The following is a 25,660-nucleotide window of genomic DNA, read 5'->3' as shown; positions in this document are numbered from 1 at the left end:
AGGAAATTTGGAAAGGACTATGGTTATTTCTCATTATTTAACATAGATTGAAATATGTGTAACAATAAAATGAAAGGAAAAAAAAACAGGGATGCTTACATGCCACCATGGACTGAAAGTGTAAGCAAAGTACACAAATAACTTTCAAAAACCCAGGCTGCTTTCTCTCAGTATTTACCATGTTTAAGCTCCCTGAAGACTGCCATAATTAGTTTTCTCCCTTACAAGTAATTATGAGCACCTGTAATTTAAAAAAAAATATTTGTGTCTGAGATATGATCCCTCGGGTATTTTTCTTTTAGATCCTTCCTTGTTTGCTCTCAGAAGTTCTTTTTGACTAAAACTTCTACTCTTGGGATACTTTAAAGGGGATGAATTGTTCCTCTTCAATTACTTTTAAAACCGGGTGAGGCCTGAAAAAAAACACTTTCTCAAAATAGCTCTGCATCACTCTTAGGGAATTATTCAGTACCACACACCAGAAGATACTTTGGAGATTGAAAATCCTGGTATTATGTTCCTCTACTCTTCTGTCTGCTTGGAGGTGTCTCGGGTCAAACTCTACAGAAATTAATCTTCCATACCTGAATGCTGGCATTAACTTTAAGCCAAAAGATTTCCTCAGAAAGAATTATTTCATAGTAATTTTGCTTAATGTGAGAACCTGACAGGATAAGCCATGGAGTCCACAAAGAATTGCCCATTAATTTGACAAACCTAAACTGCTGACTATCTGAGGAAAGAATTTCATTCAGTTTTTATTCTAATACTGTATTGATCTTAGAATGTTCTTATCATTCTTTTTGGTGTAGTAGACCACTGATTAAATTTTATGTGTTTTTCTTTTCATAAGATATTTTGCAATTTCTCTGTGCATTGCATCACCAACACTGTCTGGAGGAGCTACTTCATATAAGCAAATTCTCAGTGATGGATGAAAATCACTGAAATCACTGAAAGTGATTTGGTTTCAAAAAGCACTTTGGTTCAAAGGTTGTCAGATACAATACATACCTCTCAGTACATACAAGGATAGAGAGAGATGTGTAGCCTTAACATTTTAAACCTGTAGGTAAATGATAAAACACAGACCTATAATGTCTTCCCAGGTTCTGGACAAAACATCCATCATGGGAATTATGTCAGTTTGCACAGATAAGGAATTCACACCTTTCTGCTTTTGTGTCCTCCTTTTGTAGAAAGAAATGCCAGTTGCACAATCCTAAAGGTGGCACACTGATCTTCAGTCAGGCTGAGTGGGAGACCAGGAGTCAACAGCTCCTAATGTACAGCTGAGAAAAAGCTTAACTGGCTCTAATTTCTGTTTTCATCCCTTCTTTAATTCCTGTTAAAAACAGTGGAAATGCTATATTCTTGGAGAGCAAAAAACCCACTGTCTTTCTGCTGTATCAGTTTCAGAATTTCTCTGCCTTTCTAACTTATTAATATCAAACTAAGAAAAGGTTAATTAATACAAAACCCAGAAGTACAGTGTGCTCCAGAACGCCCTTCTTTTATCCTGTCATGCAAATACTCTACAAGAACAGGAATGGTATAAAGCTATTTATATGAGCCCTATGTTTGGCTAAGAAATAACCTATGGAAGAAGGTCTTTTCAAGGAGCAGTGCCCATTCCCTTTAAGGCCCCTTAATGTTTTCTGGGAATCAGCTCCACTTGGTTACATTCGACCTTGTTAAAAGGACTGCATTCAAACAAAGGGCAACTAATCTAGGTTTCTCAACAAGACCAAAAAATGAAAGCAATCACAGGCTTTTCAAAACTTGCAATGGTCTTGGCTGGACATGCTCACCTTGTAATTGTATTTTCCCCGAGAGCCTTTCTCCCGAATAAGAGGTTGGGATGCTATTGTAGTGTCAAATCTGACTCACTGTTACAGTTGCTATTAAAAGTTAGCAGCTGTAATTAGGGAAGAATTTTGAAGCTGCAGTGTTGTATTGTCAGTTGTAACAGCTTTTAATTATCTTATATTTTTCTTTAAAGTGATCAGCTTTGCTGAAGTTGAATGCGCTTTTATCATTTTTGCTCTGGAAATGAGCTGACACATTTAATATAATTTAGATAGCAATACTGTTGCTGCAGAAAACAATTGGAATCTGTGAACTTTTTAAAGGATTTTGAACACAGGAGACAGCCATAGTGCTTAGAGGGATTTTGCCATCATCCAATTAAAATGGTCCTCCATTCTTTCTAATACCATTCTATCTGGTCTTAAAATGCGTAAGACTAATTACATTAGCCCACAGAGGCTTGCATGGCTAATGCTATTGGCCATTTCTTCAAATGGAAGAATTATAAATGATTAAACACTTTGCAAATAATCCCAGTGTCTCTGCTGCAGGACTGGATGTGATACATAGATACAGGGCCATTTTCACACTCTGCTCACAGCAGCCACTGGTGCTCGAGCTTAGAATAGAAGCCAATGTTGAAACTGCAACAGCCAATTCCATTGTCCCTCCAGCTTGTGAAGAAACCAAACCCTTTTGTTTCTATTTCTACTCTGGACTTATGCTGAGGATAGAAAGAATAAACACAGAGTCTTATAGATTAGTTTTACAATAGGACGTGCCTTGTTATGTGCAACTTCACTCCCTTCACTCATATCGGAAAAAAACTTAGTATTCCAAGGGCAGATCCTGAATCTTAAGGACCTGAAAGAATGCAATTGGTGTAGGATCTAGTTGTGAAGAAGAGTCTGGGTTAGCAGACTATCCTGTGGCATGCAGCAGCCCAGAAGCTGAGATGAAGCTGAAGAAATGCTGCACAGTATTGTCATTTTTTGGCAGGCAGCGTCCTTGTCAATATTCATGAGCACTCAGCTGAGTGAGAGAACCTGTCACCCAAGGCATGTTACACATTGATGACAACAACCAGTCACAGGTCCTCTACCCTAACATGGAGATAGATTAAGTTCATTTACAGTTGTCACTCTGAAAGAAGGAAAACTGTTAGGCAGGAAAGGACAGGCAGCGTTGGTTCTGCAGCCACTCTTACAGCCAGCATTGATGTTTTCAGTTTTTGGATCCTCCTTCATAATTGTTTCCACAAGACTGGAAAAAGTGAAAGTTATGTCAGCTTCAGGATCTCCAGCAAACCCGAAAATTAATCCTTATAATCCTCATATTATGTTGTCCCCATTAGGGACCAATTTAGGCCATGACTGTTAGTCCTGGGAATGCTCTCACTGCAGCATGTTGGTATTAGATTGCATTGTTTTGATAAATTCTAATTTCATATATTGTAACATTCCTATCCAACTAAAAATCCATCATGGGAGAGACTCATTATCATGTCATGATCTTGTTCATGTTCTGTCTTTTTAATTATCCCAGACATTACTGACTCTATTATGCAGTCCCCAGATTCTTTGGGGCAGGGGCTACATAATGGTTCAGTTGGGGGGTTTGGGATACCTTTCAAACCACAAAAGATGAAGTAATCAAGCAAGCAGGTGTGGATGGGTATCCTTTTATCCTCCTAATGCCTGACTAATCAAGAGATGGGTAATAAGACTATAATGTTTCAGAAAGAATAAGACCTTCTCCCTTTGAAACTCCAAAAAACTCACAAAATGCTACAGGGGAATTTTATTGTTGTGAATCTAAACATTAGAATTGAAATTTGGCAAATGGGAGCTTTGATTTGTCACAGAAGAAAGGATAATTTTCTTTCAAATACATTCATAATTTGCTTCCTGTTTTATGGAGGTCTAACACCTTGGAGGGTTTGTTTGTTTGTTTGTTTTTGTAAATATAAATGCCCACCAAATTAAGTCTCATGAGTAGTAAATGCAGTGCAATATAAATGGTGTTGGGTGATATTGGACAGTTCTATGGTCACAGTCACCCACAAAGTGTTCAATATCTTGGGGAAAGAAAATATCTTAACTATTCCCTTGAGCAGGTTTGTAAGTTGTGGGCATGTTCTATTAAATTTTGCTTTAATGCTCAAAAGAAGTTTATTTCACTGAATGCTTTTCATTATATCTTTTCCATATAAGCACTGTATATACACACATATCTGTACACACATAAGTCCTAAGTGTTTATAAATTGAACCAGGAGATTCAGGGTATTATACTTTCCAGGGTAAATAGCTTTTTGAAAAAATATTTAACTTCAGCTTTAAGAGCACTGGATGAGATATGCAGCACTGGATACACATTTCCCAGTGCTGCAGGAACCCAAATTCCACTGATGTTCAGAGGAACCAAAACACTTGATTCTGTCTAAACCATTTGTGATGGAGGTATGTCAAATTAGGATATTTGAAAATTAGTCTGCAGAATGTGAATACAAAAATATTGTCAGTATCTTCTAATACCTTTGAATAGAGCCTTTCCATGGCCTTAAAATCTCACTTTTCTGAGGAAAGCACTAAGGGTAATTTAAGTTTGAGTAAAGAAAGAAGTGGTCTTTTTTAGTTTGAGGGGCTATTGCCTGCTTCTTGAGATTATTGAATTTTCATTCCAGTCTAGAGAAAAGCAGTATATTGCCAAGATGAAACAGAAAGCTTAATAGGCACTACAGCTCTTGATGTTTATAGAAACTTTGCCCACAATCTTAAAAGACACTAAATTGGACTCTAAAATACTGACACAAATGAATCAGGAGGAAATACCTCTAGCCATGGTACTACTAGATCTGTCATTCACATTTACAATACTATGTTATTGTTAATTTAATTAGGTAAAATTAGACATGACGTGTTGAAGAAGAATGGGAAGTTGTAGAATCATAGAATATCCTGAGTTGGATGGGACCCACAAGGATCATCCAGTCCAACTCCTGGCCCTGCACAGACACCCCAACAATCCCACCCTGTGCCCAAGAGCGTTGTCCAAACCCTCCTGGAGCTCTGGCAGCCTTGGGGCCGTGCCCACAGCCCTGGGGAGCCTGGGCAGTGCCCAACCAGCCTCTGGGGGAAGAACATTTGCTTAGAAAAAGACCAGCATTTACTTTTTCAGCAAAAGACTGAAATAATTGAAACCTTAAAAGCAACTAGAAGACCTACAAAATGAATTTTTAAAGAAAAGAATTTTAACTTTCTTAACAAGACAAAGGTATATATCCATTCCACTTTTAAAATTGTTACAGGAAAATGTCACCATTCTACCCAGGGGCAGGGGGAGACTTCTAGATTATTTTAGCAGAGTTTTAGTATGGTAGCATGGTTTTGATATCCAGTTGACTAAGTGTTGTTCCTTCTTACTGAACACTTCAGGTCGTTACAGAGTACTTGTTATTGTTAGGCACTAGGTGGCCTGCTTGCTAAAACATCGTAATGAAGGCTTACACAGACAATTTGCAAAAGCACTGCGTGAAAAAACATAAGTAAATAAAAATGCATCTTTAATTTCTAGTAGAGGAGGATGCATTCAAACCAAAAATGTAAGGAACACATGGAAATCTGCAGATAGTGTAACCTGCCTAAATCCAACTGAGCACACAATTATTTTGTTCTTGTCTTGCAGACAATATTTAGATAAAAGATCAAAGTTTCCCACTGAAAGATGGGATAACCTGTATTTTCTCTAAATCATAGGCTGTTAGTTCTCTCAAGGGAAGGTGAAAACTGGCAAGTACAATGTAGCAGGGATCATTTGTTTTAGTGCCCTAATGGTTTCATGTGTTATGTTCAGAAACATGAAAAGGGTCAGTATTATTTATAGTTTCTAAGGAGGAAATGTAACAGCAGCTGTTGCAGGAGTTGGTTGTACACATGCACTCAGTCTGATCTACAGAAAATAATAATTAGGAGTAGTAGGCACAGCAACAACTTGCTGTTGGTTTGGTTTGGTTTCAGTGACTGAAGGCTGGACATGACCTGTGGTCTTGGAGTATTGCAGCCTGGGTCCTGTGCCACTACAGACCATGTTGAACTATGTTTTTCAGCTATTTCAGTGTTTTCATTTGTTGGTCTGTGACTCTCGCTAGTGTCAGTAGAAGGAGATGCGTGGGGATTTGAGGTGGTACTCTGAGCATTTGGACATTGAATTAAAAAAAAAGTATCAATTGTATTTATTTAAAATATAATGAAATAATAATTTCAATAACAAACAGTCATTAAAATGATTTTGCTGTTGAACTGAAGGGCTAAAATAATCAACCATAGAATTTTTTCAATTTGATTATTGACCTTCTTTATTTCAGGTCAAATGCAAGACTAATGAGATGGTTGAGATTGCAATGGCTATAATATCTGCTACTGATAGAATTCTAAAATATTAGTGGTCAAGAAAACTGCAAATCTTTTACTGTTCTGCAGAGACCATGGGAGATGTATCTGAACCAAGGCATGGAACATCATCTGCCTTTCATGCAACATTATTTCAGTCATCAGCTTGGAAATTTGTTTTGCAGATATTTTTCAACTGAATTCCCCTAATGTCTCTGTTATAAACCAAATAAATGAACAAACAAGAGAAAGCCCCATTGCATCAATTTCTAATTGTATGGGAAAAGGCATTGTGTGGCTTGTGTAATTACTTGTTTTGTTTTCTCCTGAAATAATATGAATTTAAACAATGGATTGAGATAACTGATCGTATTTTTCTAGGACAGGAAAGATATTTCAACCTGATATTTGTGTGCTTTAATCTGGGTAACAGTAGAACACACCAGAAACGTATGGCAGAATATAGTGTATACCATGAAAATGTCTATTTATTTTTTCTCCAAGAAAACATTGCATCCCAATAGAATGGGAACTATAAGAACTTGTGTTGTTGTGATTTGATCAAAAAGTTTATTTCTCCAGCCAAGCCTGAGCATGAATCTCTTGAATTGATTTTAAAGAAACCAGACTTGGCAGCATCCCTCAGGTTACAGAGAACGATTCTCCATTTAAAACAGTGCAGATCCATCCACACTGTGCACTGAGAAATAATATGCCTCCTCAAACTCTGCCAAAGAAAGGAAAAAATCTGTGATATGTGGCACAAAATCACACAAAAATATCCCATCACTAATGCTTGTAGTAGAAGCAGTGAAGAAATTACTGATGCACAGAGAAACATCACTGCGAGATGTTAGACTGCCTCTAGGAGTTCATCATGTCTGCACAGCAGAAAAGAGTTGTAATGTGCTGCATCACCTAAAACACAGAGGAATTATGTTAGGCAAGTAGACCTGCAAACTGAAGACACTCTTTTAATATGGCATGTTTGAAAAAAAATCAAAATATCTTCTAATACTTTACAGTATACACGGGACAGACACCATTAAGTTCCAAGGAAGTATTCCATAATCCTGTTAAACTGACTATATTTTCTTCACAATAATTTTGTTGCAGTAGGAATTGTGGCTACTTTTCAATACCACAACACTTTAATGCTTCCAGTTTCTATACCAGAATAGAACTTTGTCTTAGGGAAATTCACTGAGTACACTTAATACATATTTTATATAACACACCCAGAATTCTGATAGATTTTAGTAGCAAGACCAAATTTTCTTCACTAACCAGGACTTGAATTTTTCAAGTTCTGAGCATCTACTTTACTGGAAATCATTGGGAGTTCTGACCAACACTTACATTATCAGATGCTAAAGATTTGAAATGTTATTGTTTTATCTTAATTTAATCACAAATCAATATTTCTACTCCTTATACCAGTAATTGATGGAGCAGTTAATCTTATTACTGTTATTTTTCCATCTTGTGAAGCAACACATAATTATGTCCTTGTGTCACTTGCGTTGATCTTGTTTAAGACATTCAAAACAGCCTCTGCATAGAAGGAAAAACATCCATTTTCTTGGCAGGTCTTAGATTTGGAGGCATAATTAGCTGATGTAAAGGGAACAGTCTATCTGATAGGTTTGCATGACATTTCTGTTACAACCCTAATACAAATGTCCAATTTCCAGCAATAACCAACATGTCTTGAGTCATCTTTAGTTGCTTGAAATAGGCAAAGTAACCAAAATATGAAGCGTGATAAAACTTACATATGATACAGTATTTAATGCAATTCCTGCTATTCAAAGATTCTCTGTGTTGTAATTATTTCAGCTAAGAGACAGGTATGTGTTTTGTGGTATATTTTTTACTCTTTTCTGACTGTCTTACAACTAAATAATAAGCTTTTGTCCAGCATGAAGTCACTCCATTTATATGCGAAATTAGTTTTTTCACTTGGGTTTGTGGAGCAAGGACATGACTTTTATACAAAAGAAGAAGAAGAATATACATCTATTTGAAATTTTAATCGTTGTTCACATGACTTCTGTAAGATTTTTCCTCATTTAATTTCTGCTTTCAAGAACTAATATTTGATTCTTTCAAAAAATGTTCTATGTAGTGTACCAGTAATGACAAAATGCATCATGTCCCCATGATATTGTGTGGGAAAATGTGCTTCAATATGACTTTTAAAAGTTTTCTATGAACATGATAACCTACAGGACTCCAATATGCAGAGCTCTTGTTATTAGATATAAATTCTCCCCCCTCCCCAAATCTTTTGAAGCTGTTCATCCTGTTGCACGATGTCAGAAGGAAGAGAATGGGTGGGAAATAATATCCCAAATATCCCAAACTTGATGCTTCTAGGCAAAACTATAAAAATCAGGTTTTCTGAGCTTCAGGTGAGCAACAGCTTTACCATGACAGGCTTCACAAGCATAGCTTGTTTTGATCTGGCCTGACATTTGTAATAAAATCTAAAATTAGGTATTAAATGCTGACACGTAACCATCTGTGCAAATATTTAATAAAGTTCTGTTGTTGAGATGTGTAGGCTCTCTCACTTAAGCTTAAGTTGAGGAATTCCATTTCCAGAGCTGTTGTTCCAGCAAACTTTCTAAACCTTACAGAAGATGCCACTGTTTTCAGTGGGCTTTGAATCAATTTAATTGTTGACCAGATCCTCCAGTTCTTAAACCATACTCACTATACAGGCCCTGCACGTCAAACTGCTGGAACACATTTTAAAGATCTTATAAGTCTGTTTTATCCAATTCTGTGGCTCTTTTTACTGAGTATTTTTTGTACAAGTAGTTTAACTGTCTTTTGGTATCTCCTTTCTCTGAGGTCTAAACAGCTATGCTCCATCATTTCCATGGGATAATTTAGTTCTCAATCCCTTTTTCAGAATCACTTTAGTGTAGTGCTCCTGGCACAGAATTTGCTCTGAGAAGCAATTCATGTGTTTACAATCTCTGCAGCAGTTTGGGGATCTGTCAGGATGGGAGTTGCTGTGCACAAGGAAGTCTTTTACCACAACAGTCAAATGATTCCTGTGTCATTTTTTTTGTTGTTGTTGGGGTTTTTTTAATGTTACAGAGAAAAAACTTTACATTTTTTGTCTACATAAACTATAGAACCAGAGAAGTAATTTTCTTATGTATCAATAAGGCAAAGCTCTTAAAAGTGTTTGGTAATGGTGTTGTGTTGTCAGAAGTTTCTCTTTCCCCAGGTGGTGGTTGGATCCCATCAGGGCAGAGGTGGCCAAGGGCTGCCAGCTGAGGGGCTCCCCCTGGCAGGAAGCAATTCCTGTCACAAGGCTTTCCATGGCTAAAGATGTTGAATTTGCCTTTATGGTCAGGTAACAAAAAATCAAGAGTTTTCCTAGAAACTGCCCGAGGGTCAGTGGAGGAGTGACAAACCTTCAGGTGGGCTGGAGTCAGGGCAGGAAGAATTTGCTTGGCATCTGTTTTTGGTTTGTATTCTAATATAACTTATCTTCAAGTGGTTCTGTTCTGCCCTTGGAGAAGCCTTCCTCTCCAATCCTCTTCTCTTAGCAGTGTTATATTGCACACTGCCCTGTTATATTCATACAGTGTATTCAGATAGGGCCAGTTAGCTCAAAAATGTGTTGGTTGCTTCCCTGCTCTGGGTCCAGACATAAATTATGAGAAAATTCCTTCCAAGATGTGCAATTAGTTCTCAAGTTTATGGTACTCTTACAGATTCCAGAGGTGAATTTATGATTTATAAAGATGTCTTCTTATGTAAGGTATCTGTATGTTACTGGTGACAACTATGGACAAACGTGGTGATGTGGCTATTAATTGGTGAGATACATCTTAAGGTGTAGGGATTATCTTTTATGATGTATTTGATGTTTTGAACTCTTGATTAGTACCTTCTAGTTTGAATTTAATTTACATTCCAGCAGAATAAAAAATCCCATATGAAAATGAGTAGCTATGCTACTACTGGATGAAAAACCTACTATTTCTTTGGGTATGATAAGACAAGGAGAAACTGATGGAAATATGAAACTTTAGGCAGTTTAAGAAATTGTAGAATACTTAAGGTTCTGGTATCATTTAATGACTAATATATGTGTTCTGACACCCAGGAAAAATATATTTTTCCTTCAGAAACTGGATGCAAATGGTGCAAAATTCTGGATATCCTGAGTTTAACAGGAATTACAGAATATAAATAGTTTTTTTTTTATTTAACTCCTGACTTTAAAAAAAAAAGGCAGTATGTAAAGTTTTTGTGTCTCTCTCTGTAAGTTTTGGGAACAGTGCTCTCACAAATGGATCTTTAAAGGAGAAGTGCAAGTTACTGTAGTTACCTCATCTCTGTGTTTGGAACTGAAGAGGTGTTGGAAGAAGGCAGCTGATTTCTGCTACTCTAGAATATGTGTATTACTGGGCTCCAGGCAGAATTGTATCTGATGTGAGCAGGTAATAGAGAATATAACATTCAGCTGTGAGCAGTATTCCTGGTCTGATTCATAAATACTTGTGTTGTTTAATAAACACTGTGAAATGTGGGTTTTTTACTAGTCAGTAATGGAAGTTATTAACTGGCAGTGAGGCAGTAAAACAAAATGCATTATGTGTGAAACAGGTGATCTTGACAATTGCCATTTAAAAGGGTTTGACACAAATGACTAAAATCAGATTTACTTCCATTTTTAAATAAATAAAATGTGGTTTATGTTGGAGTATATTCAACAATCACATATGTGGTTTCACATAGTTTTTTTGTGATACCGTGTTCTCTTGCCAGTGGTTCATGGATGAATTTTCTTTTGTTTGTTTTAGCAGAGATTTAATTTTCAGATTTGAGGCATGAACAGATTTTCAAGCACCAAAACTAGAGCAATTTCCACTTGATTTGTAAAATATATTCATGTAGTACAAACACACAAATAAAAAGCAAAGAAACTGACATTATGAATCATACCATGAATAACTTGATTTTTTGTAATGTTTTTTAAAGTCAGCCACTGAATTTTAGTGAATATATATTTGAATTTGTAGAGCAATGTTGTGTTAACTTTGAGTTGTAACAGTCTGCAGATTTATAGGGAGTTTGTGTATTGAGTTTGGTTTGATGTTTTTGCACTTTTTATTCCTTTTCTTTTTTTTTCCCTGTTTATTCAAGTATCCCAGTATTTCTTTCTAGGAAAAAGGAAGTAACCATGCTTATCAGAGACATTTTCACCTTTTTTTTTTCCCCAAGGTTTTTGTTTTCAACCTTTAGCTTTTATGCAGCTCTGGTGCAAAAATGTTTCACTGCTAAAAGCAAGATGATTTCTTAGTGTCACTGGTATGTAAATAAATTTGACACTGCATATCTCAGAGATCTCTGAAATCAGTTACAGGATATTTCTAAAATATTTGCTGCGCGGCTTCTATATATGTTTTCCCAAAGGTGGACTGTAGTTACTATTTTAGTAAAAAAGAGACTTCAGCTTTAAAGGGATTAGTTTGCAACAGTTAAAATAAATTACTTCTTATGCCATAGAGCAATGGGATTGAGTTTAATTTGTTCATTCAGCATGCTCACTGCCTATTGTGTGTTTATAGTTCTGTTCACTGGTTCCAGGATCTTCATACAAATCTCAATAAACACTCTTCCTATCAGTTGCAGATTAATATCAGGAATACAGGGTTCTCTTTCAGCAGGAAGTTATCAGTTGCTTGTTTTCCACACTGTTGCTGCTTCTTCATGTGCCTGCGAGAACCTGCCTTTTGGTCATTAACGTGTTATTTCCTCAAGTAAAGAGCATTTTTTACCCCCTATGATGGAAAAGTCATAAAAAAACCTTAAAATACTCTATTTTTAAAGCAGTAAAGCCCCTGGATCAGGAAAGAAAGCAACTGTAAGCAAGTTGTGGCTCACACTTACTGAATTCTTTTGTTGACTTAAATGGACGTGGGGTGATGTTTTCTCCTGGTGCTCAGAATTTCCAGTTTCATTTTGTTCATCACTGAAAAAAAAATCAAATTAAAGAAACCTCATTGAAGTCAGTACCATCATGCTAATAAAAAATAGATCAAAGAATAAATCAGTCCCTTAGTGGATTTAGAGTAAAATCATATGAGGGAATGAATTTGAAAGCCTTGATAATATAACAAATTGTCTGTTTCTCTTTGAGGTAGGTCTTTTTCTTTAATATGATAATGAAATATCCTGTGTAGGGAGTGGATTCTGTGGATAAATATTTATGGCTGCAAAATAATTTATGTTTGAAATACTATAAAGTGTGAAGATGAGTTCAGGTTGTTTGTTATAATTTGTGTCTAACCTTAAAAAAATGAGAGGGATTTCTGTCAGGCAATGGCTTTGTAGTGCTTCTTATTGTCACCAAAACCAGTAAGAAATATCTGTTAATTCTCTATCTTTTTAAAAATAAGCACCATCAAAACCAGCCAGCTCCTTAATGAAACCTGCCTGTGTGCAGCCATGGTGGTGGTTTATGGCAAGCAAAGAAACAATCCAACAGCTAAAACACCAAACACTAAGAATTTGCAGTATCAGAAAGTTCCTACCTAACAATCCAGCAGGTGAGATCTACAGGATGAAGTTGAAATCCACACCAGCATGGTTCAAGGATTCAAAGCTTGTGCATAGAGCTGTCACTTGGCACTTTAGAGGGAACCTTTGTGAAGTGGAATAGTTGCAAAGAGCTCCCTCTCAGTTAAATAACATTATAATCATGGTATTGACTGACAGATAGAGCCCGTGTCATGAAGATCTTTTGCTCTGAGAAACACCATTTTAATACAGGGATTTAAACACTCCTATTTAAGGAGCCCATGGTGGATTAGCAGCAAATGAAAAGAATATTATATTGAAAAAGTGTGGTCTCCTAGCTAAATTTGTCCAAGTAATTAAAATAGGTTCAGGAATATGAAGATAAGAATGGGAGTGATATTTTCAGGATTTCTTCTCTACTATGATTTCAATAATTGGGTATTGATGTAGTTTTGGACTTCAACATAATATTCCTAATTCATTAAATACAATACTTTTTTCTTTAAACTTGATATAGTAATTACAAAATATTACCACAGATTATTTGTTCCTACTCTAAATCAAACCTGAGCCCAGGTATAAAAAAATAGTGTTGCTTCTTAATGTGGACACCTGAACTCTTTACCCCTTTTACTACTTTTCTGTGATCCTCTTAAGGAAGAAATAACAAGTCCTGTAATAAGCCAAAGGACTCAGATGGGACCAGCTGGAGCCTTGTGTGTAAGGAACAGATTTAGATTCTACCTTCACAACCTACTCCATTAGGTGGTTACAGCTTTTATATTCTCTCTGCTTTTCAAGGTGTAATTTGACAGCTGCTAAATGAAGGTAATTATGAGCAGTGGTAATATTTAAATGACACCATTAGGCTTTGGTATATTGGACCAAAAAACCCAGGTATATTTAAGTGCACAGATAGTCAGATGAAGGAGAGCAAGTTTCAAATTTTTTCTCCCCCTCCTACCCTCCATCTTGTCCATCTGGGCCATTTGCCTTTCTAGTTGGGAAGTCAGCAGCACAGACATCAATGCTTTCTTTTGAAAGCTGGGAAAATGGCTTGGCAAGCCTAATGTTACCTTCTGTTAAACAATTTTATTTGTTCTGAATTTTTTTTTACTGCATTAAAAGTGTGAGTGAGTGCTGGAACTTATGAAAGGTCCTTTAGAGTTGAACTATTCTATTTAGCCTTCTGCACTTTTTGTTTCCTCTGTGCTCCAGTCTGAAATACTCTGATTTCATAAATGTCTTTCAGGATGATGCTTGGTTGCTAGAAAGTACCTCATGCTCTTTTCCTTTGCATTGCTGTTGCCATAGTATTGCTGTCAGTGCTATGGCACAAATGACAGGCAACATACAGCTATGACTATATAAATAGGTTTCTGTAAGAACAACTCTTTCCCCACGACATAAGATATTCTACTCTATATCTAAGCAGAAAACTTCAGTCATGTTGGTTTTTTTTTTCCCTCTCCTTAAAGGCCTACATCTCTAGAACACTTTTTTAAGGTTAAAAACTGTTCCTAGAATTGTTTAGAAAGAGGTAAAGACCATTAAAAAATAGTATATTCTTCAGAATTCTTACAAGAATTGCAGGCCATTGCTGGATGGTTTTTCCTGTTGAAAGTCCTGACACTGCCTATTAGATGTCTATACCCTTTAGTCATTCAGGAAAATCGATGACAGTAAAAGACACTACAAAAAGTCATGTTAGCATTTGTCTGACGTGGTTTATAAGAGTGGTGTTCTGCCATTTTCATGCTTTAAGGTATTTTCTTCATTATGGCACAAAAGTAATTTCAATAGAGTGGTTCAAACTTTGTTTAATTAAAAAAGTAAATAAAAGTATGCATAGGAACGTAATGCTAAGTTCCACCCTGTGGTTTTTCTGGCAAACCTCTTTGAGTCCTGCTGTTGTTATTTTATAATCCCTGGAAAATCCACTGCAGTTAAAACTGGGGTTATGGGAAATCTTATCAGTTATTTTTAATATAAATAATCTACTGGTACTATCACAACTTTCAGAATTGATTTGGGAAAGTTTTTGATGAACTCTTTAGACTGTTTCATTTATGTACTCATCCTCATATTGCTTTGTAAAACTTGACAGATAAAACACAAGATTTCGAGTGTGGCTAAAACTCCTCATATCTTCAAAACTAGGGAGAGCAGAGTGGTGTAACCTTCATAGCTTTTTACTAATAAAAATGTTTCTTTTATAATGTAAGAATATTTATTTGGAAGATTTATATACCTTACTATACAATATTTTTATATTATTATGATTTATAAGCAATATGTACATCAATATTGTCACAGAAGAATTTGAGATAGGGCCTGGAATTTAGTTTATATTTATAGCTGTTATTGTTGTTTTGTTAATTTCCTCCTCTAAGAAATTAATTGTAATTTTAAAATATTACTCTGTAAACATCAGGATGTAATGGGATTTTTACCCCTATTTTGTTATTTTTCAGTTTAACTTGTGATAGAGAAGGAGAAGTGGCAAAACAATGCTTTCCAGTATGCACAGAAAGTGCAACCATTCTGAAATTTTATTTTCAGGACAACATTTAAATACCAACTCTTAATTGTGACCCACACATTTTTATTTGTGTTTTTTCATAGGAAACAATGTAAATATATTTATTCTAATGATAGTGAATACAAAGATGTACTTTCCTGAAATAAGAGCTCTCTGCAGGTTGAAGTATGTGGGCAGTTACTTTGGTGGGGTGACAATTGCTGGACATGTATTTAAAGAAGTATAAGACAGTTAATAAATAAAATCATAATGCTCAAACTAATATCCTTGTACAACATCACCACAGTTATTTCATTAAGCTCACGCTGCTGCCATAGTGTTACCAGTGATGCTAATCAGGATCTGCTGATGATTCCTTATTTGCATATTCAGAATTTAATATTATAATGGATTTATAAACTGGCTGTTTATCCTACACTGTTAGTTCCCTCCTGGAGGCCTGGTTAGTGCTGTATTGTGAATTGTTGCACACTGAATTCCTGAAGTGCTGCAAACACCTCAGTGAATCACTGATGTAAATGGCTGCAGGTAACGCAAACTGCACGCCCCGTTCTCCCCTCTGTCAGCAATCTCCTCCAGGTTAATTGAATTACTCACTGAGCAATGCCTTTTTTCATAAGTGAAGACTTGCAGCATTGGATTTTTACTTCATGTTGCTCCTTTTGTACAACCATAAAAGCCAGAAAATGCTTTGCAGTTAAATCATGCTGACGTGGAAAGATGCACCTTGCAGATCTAGTTGGAATGTTCTTTATCTGTTGCTTACTCCCAGTCCAAAGCAGTTCACAGTGTTCAAATGGAATAGCAATATTAATTGTTCCTAATCTGTTTCACTGCAAAATCAAATGTTGTAGTTTAAATTACCCTGAAAGTGGCACTGCTGAAAGGCAGTAACTAACAGGTGAAGGCAATTACTGGCTTCAGTAATTTTTTCAACTGCTGCAACTTGATCTGCAGGAGTAAATCAATCTGTGCTATGACAGGGAGAATAAAATGAGAAGAGACAGGAAAAAAAAATTACATTTTTACCTGCACAATGAAAAGAGTGTAGATGTGTTAGTACAGGTATATTTGAAACATATGCTAAGGTGGTAGGAGCTAAGATTACATTAACTAGAAAAATTGTTTTACATGGAACTCTTGTACCTTACAGAAAGGTTTTTCCAGAAGATCCTAAATTCTGGAATGGCAGAATTATGTAAAGATTAGGCAAAGTAGCATATTCTCTACATGGAGTTCAACAGTGGGATTTTTCTCTTCAAAGTTCTTGGCTGAAGGCTGTATGTAAATACACAGATATCTCTATTTACCTCTATCCTCCCATTCTACTTCCACCTTTCTGGAGGTTGTTAATAATCTAAAGAGGGAATACATTGTTATTCAGAACCTAGATTGAAAAGTACAGAATTTTCTTCCGTTCAGAACAAATCTTTATCTCACTTTAAAGGTATTGGTATTCCAAAGTACTTTGCTTATATATGAACAGAGATTTAAAATCATAGGAAATTTCTTACAGCTCACCAGACACATTTCCACCCATTGTTGGCTGAAGTTCACCAGACATCCACCTAGATAACATTTTTCTTGCCAGTTTAAGTTCCTCAATTAAAAATAGCTGGATTTCTTTGTGGTTGTTAACAAACATTACATAATTTTGTCAGTGAAAAACTTGGGGGAGAATTAAGACAAGTGTTTTTGGTTTCCCATCTTTTAAGCAAGAGGTATAAAAAGATCTGTTTCTCAGCAGATGGTTCTTGAAAACTTCTTGCCTACTTTTTTCTTTGCAAACAAAAAAAATTGAGGACAATGTGGTAGAGGGATCAAAGGAAAAAGTTTTCCCAAGGAGGAAAGGAATATCTCATGGTGGAAACAGGGATTTCTGTACTTATTTCTTCATTCAGTCTGATCCAGTTCTAAGATTCTTTCCTCAGTGTTTAAGTAATATTTTCAAATAAAAAGTTGTGCAAGAAATGTTATGCATTTTTATGAAGGATGAAGTCAAATGCCCCTTTATTAATTGGGTGTTGAAACAGTTCAGGTGGTTTGCCACAGGATAGGTACTCATTTCATGTCTCTGTTGCTTTAAGAACCCAATATTCTCTAAGTTTTTAAGATTTTTTTTTTCCTTTTTCCAGCTCCTCCTGGTGTTCTACACGAATACTCATTAGTCATTCTGGAGATGGACTTGCTGTCTGGAACCTACCTCTTGGCAGTCTTGTTAGCCTGTATTGTATTCCAATCTGGTGCACAGGAGAAGAATTACACCGTGCGGGAAGAACTGCCTGAAAATGTCCTCATTGGCAATTTGCTCAAGGATCTTAACCTAACACTGGACCCAGACGTGCCCCTTTCCTCACCACTGCAGTTCAAACTCGTGTACAAGACTGGGGATGTGCCACTGGTCAGGGTAGAGGAGAACACTGGGGAGATTTTCACGGCTGCAAACCGCATCGACCGGGAGAAGCTCTGTGCCGGCATCTTCAGCGAGAACCGCTGCTTCTATGAGGTGGAGGTGGCTGTTTTGCCTGATGAAGTTTTCAGACTGGTCAAGATCAGATTCCTAATAGAGGATATAAATGACAACGCCCCCCTTTTTCCCTCGACAGTGATTAACATCTCTATCCCTGAAAACACAGCAATTAATTCTCGCTATTCTGTCCCGTCTGCCATCGATCCGGACATCGGTGTCAATGGGATTCAGCACTATGAGCTGCTCAAGGTGGGTCTCTTCCATTCCTCTGTGTAAGTGTCTGTGTTACTGTCTTCCCACAAATGTTGCCAGTCCTCACCACCCCATTAGAATTCCGAAGCTGTGTGCCAGAGCTGTGGTGCAGTGCAGGTACGTCCTGAAGTGTGAACCTACACCCCAGAGTGCATTTACTGCACTGTGCCCTCCCTTTGTGGAGAGCTGTTTGTGTGTGTGCAGATCTGTGTAATGCTGTGATGAAACACCCGTGTCTTCATGAGCTCTCCACCAAAATTCTAAGTGTTTGTACACTTTGGCTGTCAGTTGTCTTAGACCACGAAAAGTGGGTGACAGTGCCAAGTGCAATAGTGTTTTGCATCAGGTTTATGTCACCCATCTTTCTGTAAACATTTTTCTGTTGGTGTCTCTTGCACAACTGTTAGATTTGAGCAGTAGAACTTTGCCCAGAAGTTGATGTGATGCTGATCTGTATATTGATGAGCTGTTCCACAATGAGAGAGTCCATTTGTCAAAGCAGCTTCATAGTGTCTGGGCAGGAGAAAGTCCAAGATCTGCACAAATGCAAGGATAGCAGTGCCAGTGCAAATATTTCTTATTCTTGTTTCTTTTACTCTTTCTACCTAAGAACAGGAGAACTGCAATTAAGGAACAAAAGAATAACATAAAAGCATTTGGTATTTATATAAACAAAAGTGTGTGATTGCTAAATACAGGATAACTTTCATTTGAGTTTGCTAAAATAGAGAGTTTAGAACAAGAAAGACACTTGTCCTAAAACTATTGGGAGAAGCTGAAAGTGCCTTCATTTCCCTTGATTTGGAATAAGGATTTATTTTGTGGTTTGGCTGCTCAGCAACCAATCTGACACTCATTAATGACCAGAAGAATACAGACTATATAGGCCAATATATTTCTTGACTGACTTGATAGCTGATATTCACATATATCAGTACTTACTAACAGTTTAATAAAACTATTTTTTTTATTATTTTTGCTCTTTTAAATTGCTTGGAACATGAAGGAGTTGTGTTAGTGTGGGTCCTAAGCTGTGACAAAGACAAAAATCTCTTTCAGAAAACTGCATCACACTGGGCATTTCTAGTAAGCCATCAAAAAGGTAAAAAACAAAAATCCTGCATATGCCTCTCTGCTCTCAGTGTAGCCAAGGCACTCAAGAACTTGCTAAAATGTTTGAAGTCTGTGTAGTAAACTTTTTAAAATCTTTCCTAGGTTATATGGAGGGCAGGTATATCTATGTGTGTGATTTTGTTTGGAGTTTTTTTAGATAGCCAAGCAGAAGCATCCAGTAGGATGCAGTCTTCTTTATTTGGCATATTAAATGAGATTCTGTGGCATGAATAACAGCATATTAAATAAATAACAGTAGGACTAGAAAATAACAAAAACCCCAGGGTTACAGACAAAATGTGGCAAAATAATACCTGGTCTAAACAGAGAAATGTTAGTTATCTGAGAGAAAAGTGCTGTTATTGTAGGAAAAGGAAAACTATAGAAAATGGCAAAATCAGGAGTCCCTGAGACTGAGTGAGCAACAGTTCAGATCACCACAATAGCAGACTTGTTTTGGAGTTTATTTTCGGACTGTGCATTCAGAAAGAGAATGTAAGAGATCAGCAGAGTGGTAGCACATTTGTGTCACACAACTGGGAGCTCGTCTAAAATACAAGCTACAGCTCTACCAAAGGTGGTGTAGCTCATAAGGCCTTGTCTAGAGATGCAGTGTGAGATAAGATGCTCTGCCAGAGAGGGGTTTTACCAGTAAATGTGCAAATAACTTTCAAATAACAAATTACTTAGTTTTTAATTAGGGGGAAAAAAAAAGAACCTGTTATGTGTTGATTCAAGTGTCTCTGAAAAACTGCTTTAACCACATAATGGAAAGAAAGGTGATGAGGTTAAACACACACTGGTATGGACTGATCTGAAATCTCGTGCTGCACATGCCACAACTGAAATAATTTGTAAAATGACAGCCCTGTACTCAGATCTTCTAAAGGAATTAAATGCATTTTTCTCTTGCATGCCTGTTGTTCAGGTACTTTTTGAGTTATGGATCCATTGCCTTCAAATAAGTCAGCAACTCCACATACCTTGGGAAATATCTGAAAAGCCATTAAGGTGTTTAGGACAGCCAGACACCCTTTGGAATAGTATGTCTAGTTTCTATTGGTAGTTTTTAAATGTTAATATCAAAAGTGAACATAAGAGGAATAAAAAAGTAGAAGAAATGAAAGATTCTGGTGAGCGGGCAGGAAATCCAGCATATACTGCAGAGGAAGGCCATGAAGATGATTAGAGGGATGAAACACCTCTCCTATGAGGAAAGGCTGAGAGAATTGGGATTGTTCAGCCTGGGGAAAGAAGGCTCTAGGGTGACTTTTTGAGGCCTTCCAGTACCTGGAGAGGCTGCAAGAGTGTTGGAGAGGACCTTTTAACCTGGGATAGTGGAAGGTGTTCCTGCCCATGGCAGGGGATTGTAACAAGATGACCTATAAGGTCCTATCCACCCAAACCATCCTGTGATTCTGTGATACACACGGATCCATCCCTCCCTGGGGAAGATTAAGGAGATGAAAAAGGAAGAGAAGAGTTGTGGTGCCTGAGAATTCTTTCCTGGGTAATACTGAAATAGGAAGAGGGAGAGTGACAGGCACACAAGGGTGGTGTTGCTTCTGCTTGCCTTTCCTCCCCAAATACTCTTTATGTGCATTATCCTCCTCTGGTTTTTGATGTACACTCTGAAGATACTGATGTCTTCTGGCTTCAGAGATGTGTTGACCTTTTCCTTCCTTCTATAACCAGCATAGAGAAACGTGGGGAAGCTGCAGAACAGGAAACTGTTGTGCATTCCGAGCAGGACAAGTCTGGCAGGGCTCACATGACAGTCATGGGGAATTTTGGGAAGCACCCAATATGAATCCAATGGGCAGGGCAGCTTACTTGGAGGATGGCAGAGGAGTGGGAGATGATCAGATATGAAAATCCCTTCATAAAAGCAGAAAAGCTGATGCTTAAGTGTGTGTGCAGCATCAGAGTGAAATGTGTTGCTCTGTATTTTGGAGAGAAAGTAACAGAAAATTGACAAGTTGTGCAGAGAAAGTTTTCCATTAATACTTCAATTTTGAAAGAAATTTAGCTAAAATTTGCTTGTTGCCTGTGTGAAGCCCAGATCTATTTTGCCAGAAGATAGAGATTTTTCCCATTACAATGCCTAAAAAAAGAATAAACCTCTCACTACAAACTCAGATGAATCGTTTATATGTTTTTAACACATTTTCAGTAACTCTGTAGCTCCTTGGGAAGGTGACCATCATGTGTTACAACATTTCCTCACTTTGTTACACTTACCTTACTGCCCCTTTCCAAGTGTGGGGAAAAGGTTACATGTAATTGTTGTATTCAGTTTCTTTTGCAAAGTACATTAAAAAAATGATAAAGTCTTTTAACTGTATGAAAGACTTTAATGTTATTTTAATATCTTGCCTCTTTCTAAAAATCCTTTTGAAAGAGTAGAAAAAAAAATTTTGTAAAAATATATATATTTTTATTCTGGGTTCAGTGCTATATGGAAGCTCTGTAATGCAGGATTTGGCTTATTTAAAACAGAAGAGTGCTTTAATGACCACACAAATTAGCACTCGAGTATTTTTTGTCTACCTGCATTTTATCAAAATGTGCCTCATCCTGAAATGGATGAACTCTAAAGAGGCAACAGTTTTGCTGTTAGTAGGATAGAGGAGACAGTCATGCAAGGCATCTTGCTGCTATCCAAAGAAGTCGTTGTGCAAAGAATTATAAAAGATTGTGTTTCTCTGCTGAGGTGCCCAAAGGTGACCATGGAGAGGTGACATGAAGGTTTCACATGGTAAACAGTGTTTACTGTGAACAAGGGTAGGAGGCAGAACTTAGATCATATTCAACAATAAAAGAAAAGGCATTTAAAATGAGAAACAGCTGGATTGAGCAGCAAGATGGCACAACAGTGATGGTAGGAGTTGGTAGAAGGGGCAGCTAAGATGGTGAAGTAGTTCAGAGAAAAAAATGACCAGATGGAAAACCACTGATTTTTGTCTCAGTTGAGGTAACTACTTAAAGTATAAATGGGAAATGATAGGGAAAAAGAGTTGGGCATTCATAAACAGAAGTAGTATCTTAAAAGAGTAGGATGCAAGAGTAAATTTTAAACTGAAACTTTAATAAACAGTGATTTCTGACTCAGGATTAATCTAAATATACTAGTGTTCTGGTTTAACCCATGAGGCAACTAAGCCTACAGGGCTTTGTTCACCTCTTCATGGCATTCCCATCATTTCCAGACTGACATAACCCGCACATTGTCCCTGGCAATGCCACCACAGTGTTATTAATACCTACATGCTGTTGTTGATTACACTACTTCAGTACACTTATATTTGAGTTCAAAGCAAACTAATATTTAGTATAACCTGATTAATATACTTAGAATGTAAAGGCATCACAGGTTTCTGGTTTGAGCATGACTTTGGTGTGACGCGTTTCTTTGTTCTACTGGATGCTAAAAAGGGGAGCTGGTTCAGAGTCAAATTGCAGCTTGGAGCACTGCAATGGAGAGTCACATGTACTTCCAAAAGGATTCATATAAGTGCATGTTTTAAATAATACTTTAATGTCAATTACTTAGTATTTATTGTCAAGTAGAATGTCATATACATTAGAAGTTGCATAGTTGCAACAGGAACAGAGCATTTTCTTCTGTGAGCTAATCCTGTGTGCTAATAAGTTGTTGCTTTAATCAGTAACAGTTTAGAGAGGAAATTAGATTGGTGTTATTGTTATAGTTCCATTTCTTTGACCTATCACAGTAGTTCTGCTGTATTTACCAGTCAGAAGCAGCTGGTGCATTCCTTCTAGAATAATATAATAATCTTTTTGTAATTGTCAGTTCGTACCTCTGTAATCTGACAAAATAGATTCTCACTCAGTCTCGCAATGTGTCAGTCTTCCCTCTGATGAGGAGAGTTACATCTTGCTGCTGTAAATCATCTTTGTGATGTCTTTCAGTAGAAGTTTCCTCTTCTTTCTGATACAGTTTATCAATTCCATGGCCCATGAAAGGTGGAGATTACAAGTCACCATATTTCAAGCCAGCTTTTGCAACTGGGTTATTTCTGAGTCTCACTGTAGTTCCGGATCAAGTAGCTCATGTCACTATCAAGATCAAGAATAAAAGAGGTGTTTTATGTAAAAAGAAATCTAGAGAGGTAGTTAAATTTACAGAATAGATTTGTAGTTAAATGAGAATCAGAAAATCCAATTAATGAAGTCTGGGTCTGTAACTATATTGTCAGCAGTGACACAGATTTGAAAGTCAAAACTGTAACAGTGGAGGAGGGCAAACAGAACTTTTCTGTGGTCTCCTTGTGTTTAAATGTTGTACCAGAATTACCTAGAAGTTCTGTACATAGAGAAAAAGGAAGATAGAATGGTTAAGTTCCCTGTAAACTCAGTGCACAGTGACACAGACTTAGATTTTTGTAACACAGTGTTCACCAGATCAGCTTCACTGTCCCAAACATGAGCTGCTTGAGCCTCTCATTTCTGTCCTTTTTTATCCTTTCATTCCTTTCTGTGGGAGCTGAAGCATCAACCCTCACTTTTACTCTCCAACTATGTTTGAATCAGGGAGTATCTCACAGCTAGTCACACTGGAATTAATGTGGATTAAATTAATGTGGATAATTCTTCTGGGGAGGCTTCAGCTGCATGAGAGGACAGTGAAGTGGTATATTGGCCCTTTAAGTAGGTCACAGAAAGCCTGGGGTGGTTGTTATCAACATCTGCATTCTGTGAAAAAACTGCCAAGATAGAGCTTTTTTCCTACATGTAAACAGATATTTATTAATATTGTCAGGTCTTACTGAATATTGCAGTTTGACACAAATATGATTAAGGAGTTCCAGTTAATTTTTCTCCTGCTATCAAAAATTCTTTGTAAATTTATTGTAGCCCACTAATAGCAAAGTATTCTTGCACTTTCTAATTTCTATTAGCAACCCTTTCTAGTAAATGTGGCTGAATTTTTTACACTTATTTTATGCTGTAGTTAAACATGCACCTTCTTACACATCCTACCCCCCCATTAACCCATTTTCTTATTGTATGAAATATATGATTCTCATGAGAAAGTCTTGTAGTGGAATAAAAATATTGTAGTAGTAATTTGTCTAGAGAAATCCGGACAGACAAGTGGTCATCTGTGAATGCATTTTGAAAAAGTCAGTGAGTCTGAGCTTCAAAGGGGAAAAACAGCTGATTTGCATTCTTACAGCTCTGAGTGTCTCTGAGGAGATAAAACTCTGCTCTGACTGGTGGTAGCGAGTCAAGAGTCAAGGTAATTGCCTCTTGTTGGTTGATACAAGGCTCCTTTAGGGTGGTTTATGGCATTATTGCTGTAAAACTGTCAGGTTCTGTTATCCTGACATCCCTTTGGGGATTGAATGAGGACTGGAGGAGAAAGTCTTGCTCCCAGGCACAGCGAGTTCAGTGAGTTAGGCTGAGGGACAAGTTGGTGTATCTTGCTGCATTCGAGGCTCTGATTTTCACACTAGCTGTCATGAAACAATACTATAGAACTTAGCATGTTTCTGAGGGGAAGGGATGATAGACTCAAGCTGGAAGGCACAAACCTGTCAAATGGAGAACTTCATCTATCTTAGATGAACATTGTCTTTTGCTGACGTCCGGACGGATCAGATTGCCAGTTACCACAGATGTGGGGATGCTTTCTGAGCACAAAAGACTAAGGATTTGTTTGCACAGTCCTCTGGAAAGCAAGTATAGACTACAGAGAGAAATGAGCATTTTCCCAAAATACATTGAGAAAACAATTGTTTCATTTATAAGGAAAGAAATGGCCAATTACACAATCTATAATGCTCTGAACAGAAAACCACAATAAAAGCACTAAAATACCCTCCATCTAAATGAAATTATACTTTGTTTTGCATCTATGCATGATATTGGAACTGCAAATATGCAACATCAAGCCAAGTTACAAAAGGTGTGTTGTATTCTTAAGCAGCTACACTGGAGTAGCCTCATGTGAATGGTGAATTTTTATGTTTACAATGGCATTGTAATGCAGCTCTGAGGCAAATTTCTAGAAAAATATGAAATGTCATGTTCAAAATCAGTTAAAGTAACTTTTATGCTAATAATGTGTTCTCTATTTTAATTCTGCTTTTGGCTTTCTACTATTGGATTTTAGTTATAAAGATTTAAATATTCTTAGCTAGTTTCCCCCCAAATACATTGTATATAATATTTTTCTTCCTTTCAAGAGGAAGTACAAGGAAGAGAAATAGGTAAATCTAAAATTTTATTCTTTTAGCTATCAAAGAATATATTTAAATTGAGTGTCAACTATGGATTGTGGCACTTGACTGCATTAGTACGGTTATTTTTATTCCTGAAAGAAAGGTTTATTGCAAAGTAATTTATATTCTCTAACCCAGAAACATAATTGGTCTGAACACTTAAGTCCCATAGAGCTTTTGAAGCTGGGACACATAGCAAAGAGCATTTTAGACAATTCTGAAGAAACAAAAAGAAACACTGGGAAAAGGAATGAATTCTGAGTCATCAGCTGTCAGTATTGAAA

At 36.9% G+C, this 25,660-nt stretch overlaps 1 protein-coding gene across 3 annotated transcripts in view; it reads left to right on the top strand.

The window, feature by feature from the left end:
- PCDH11X (protocadherin 11 X-linked) overlaps nucleotides 1-25,660 on the top strand; it is a 459,785-nt gene that overhangs the window by 28,290 nt on the left and 405,835 nt on the right. For all 3 annotated transcript variants that reach the window (XM_027687164.1, XM_027687163.1, XM_027687165.1), the window contains exon 2: nucleotides 17,429-18,012. In XM_027687164.1, the coding sequence (XP_027542965.1) occupies nucleotides 17,473-18,012 (540 nt within the window). In that variant the 5' untranslated portion in view covers nucleotides 17,429-17,472. The remainder of the gene's footprint in view (nucleotides 1-17,428; nucleotides 18,013-25,660) is intronic.

Source organism: Neopelma chrysocephalum, unplaced genomic scaffold, assembly GCF_003984885.1.
Source record: "Neopelma chrysocephalum unplaced genomic scaffold, ASM398488v2 Primary Assembly neopelma1_73b, whole genome shotgun sequence".
NCBI classification, from domain to species: Eukaryota; Metazoa; Chordata; class Aves; order Passeriformes; family Pipridae; genus Neopelma; species Neopelma chrysocephalum.
This window is presented reverse-complemented; position numbering and strand designations above follow the sequence as displayed.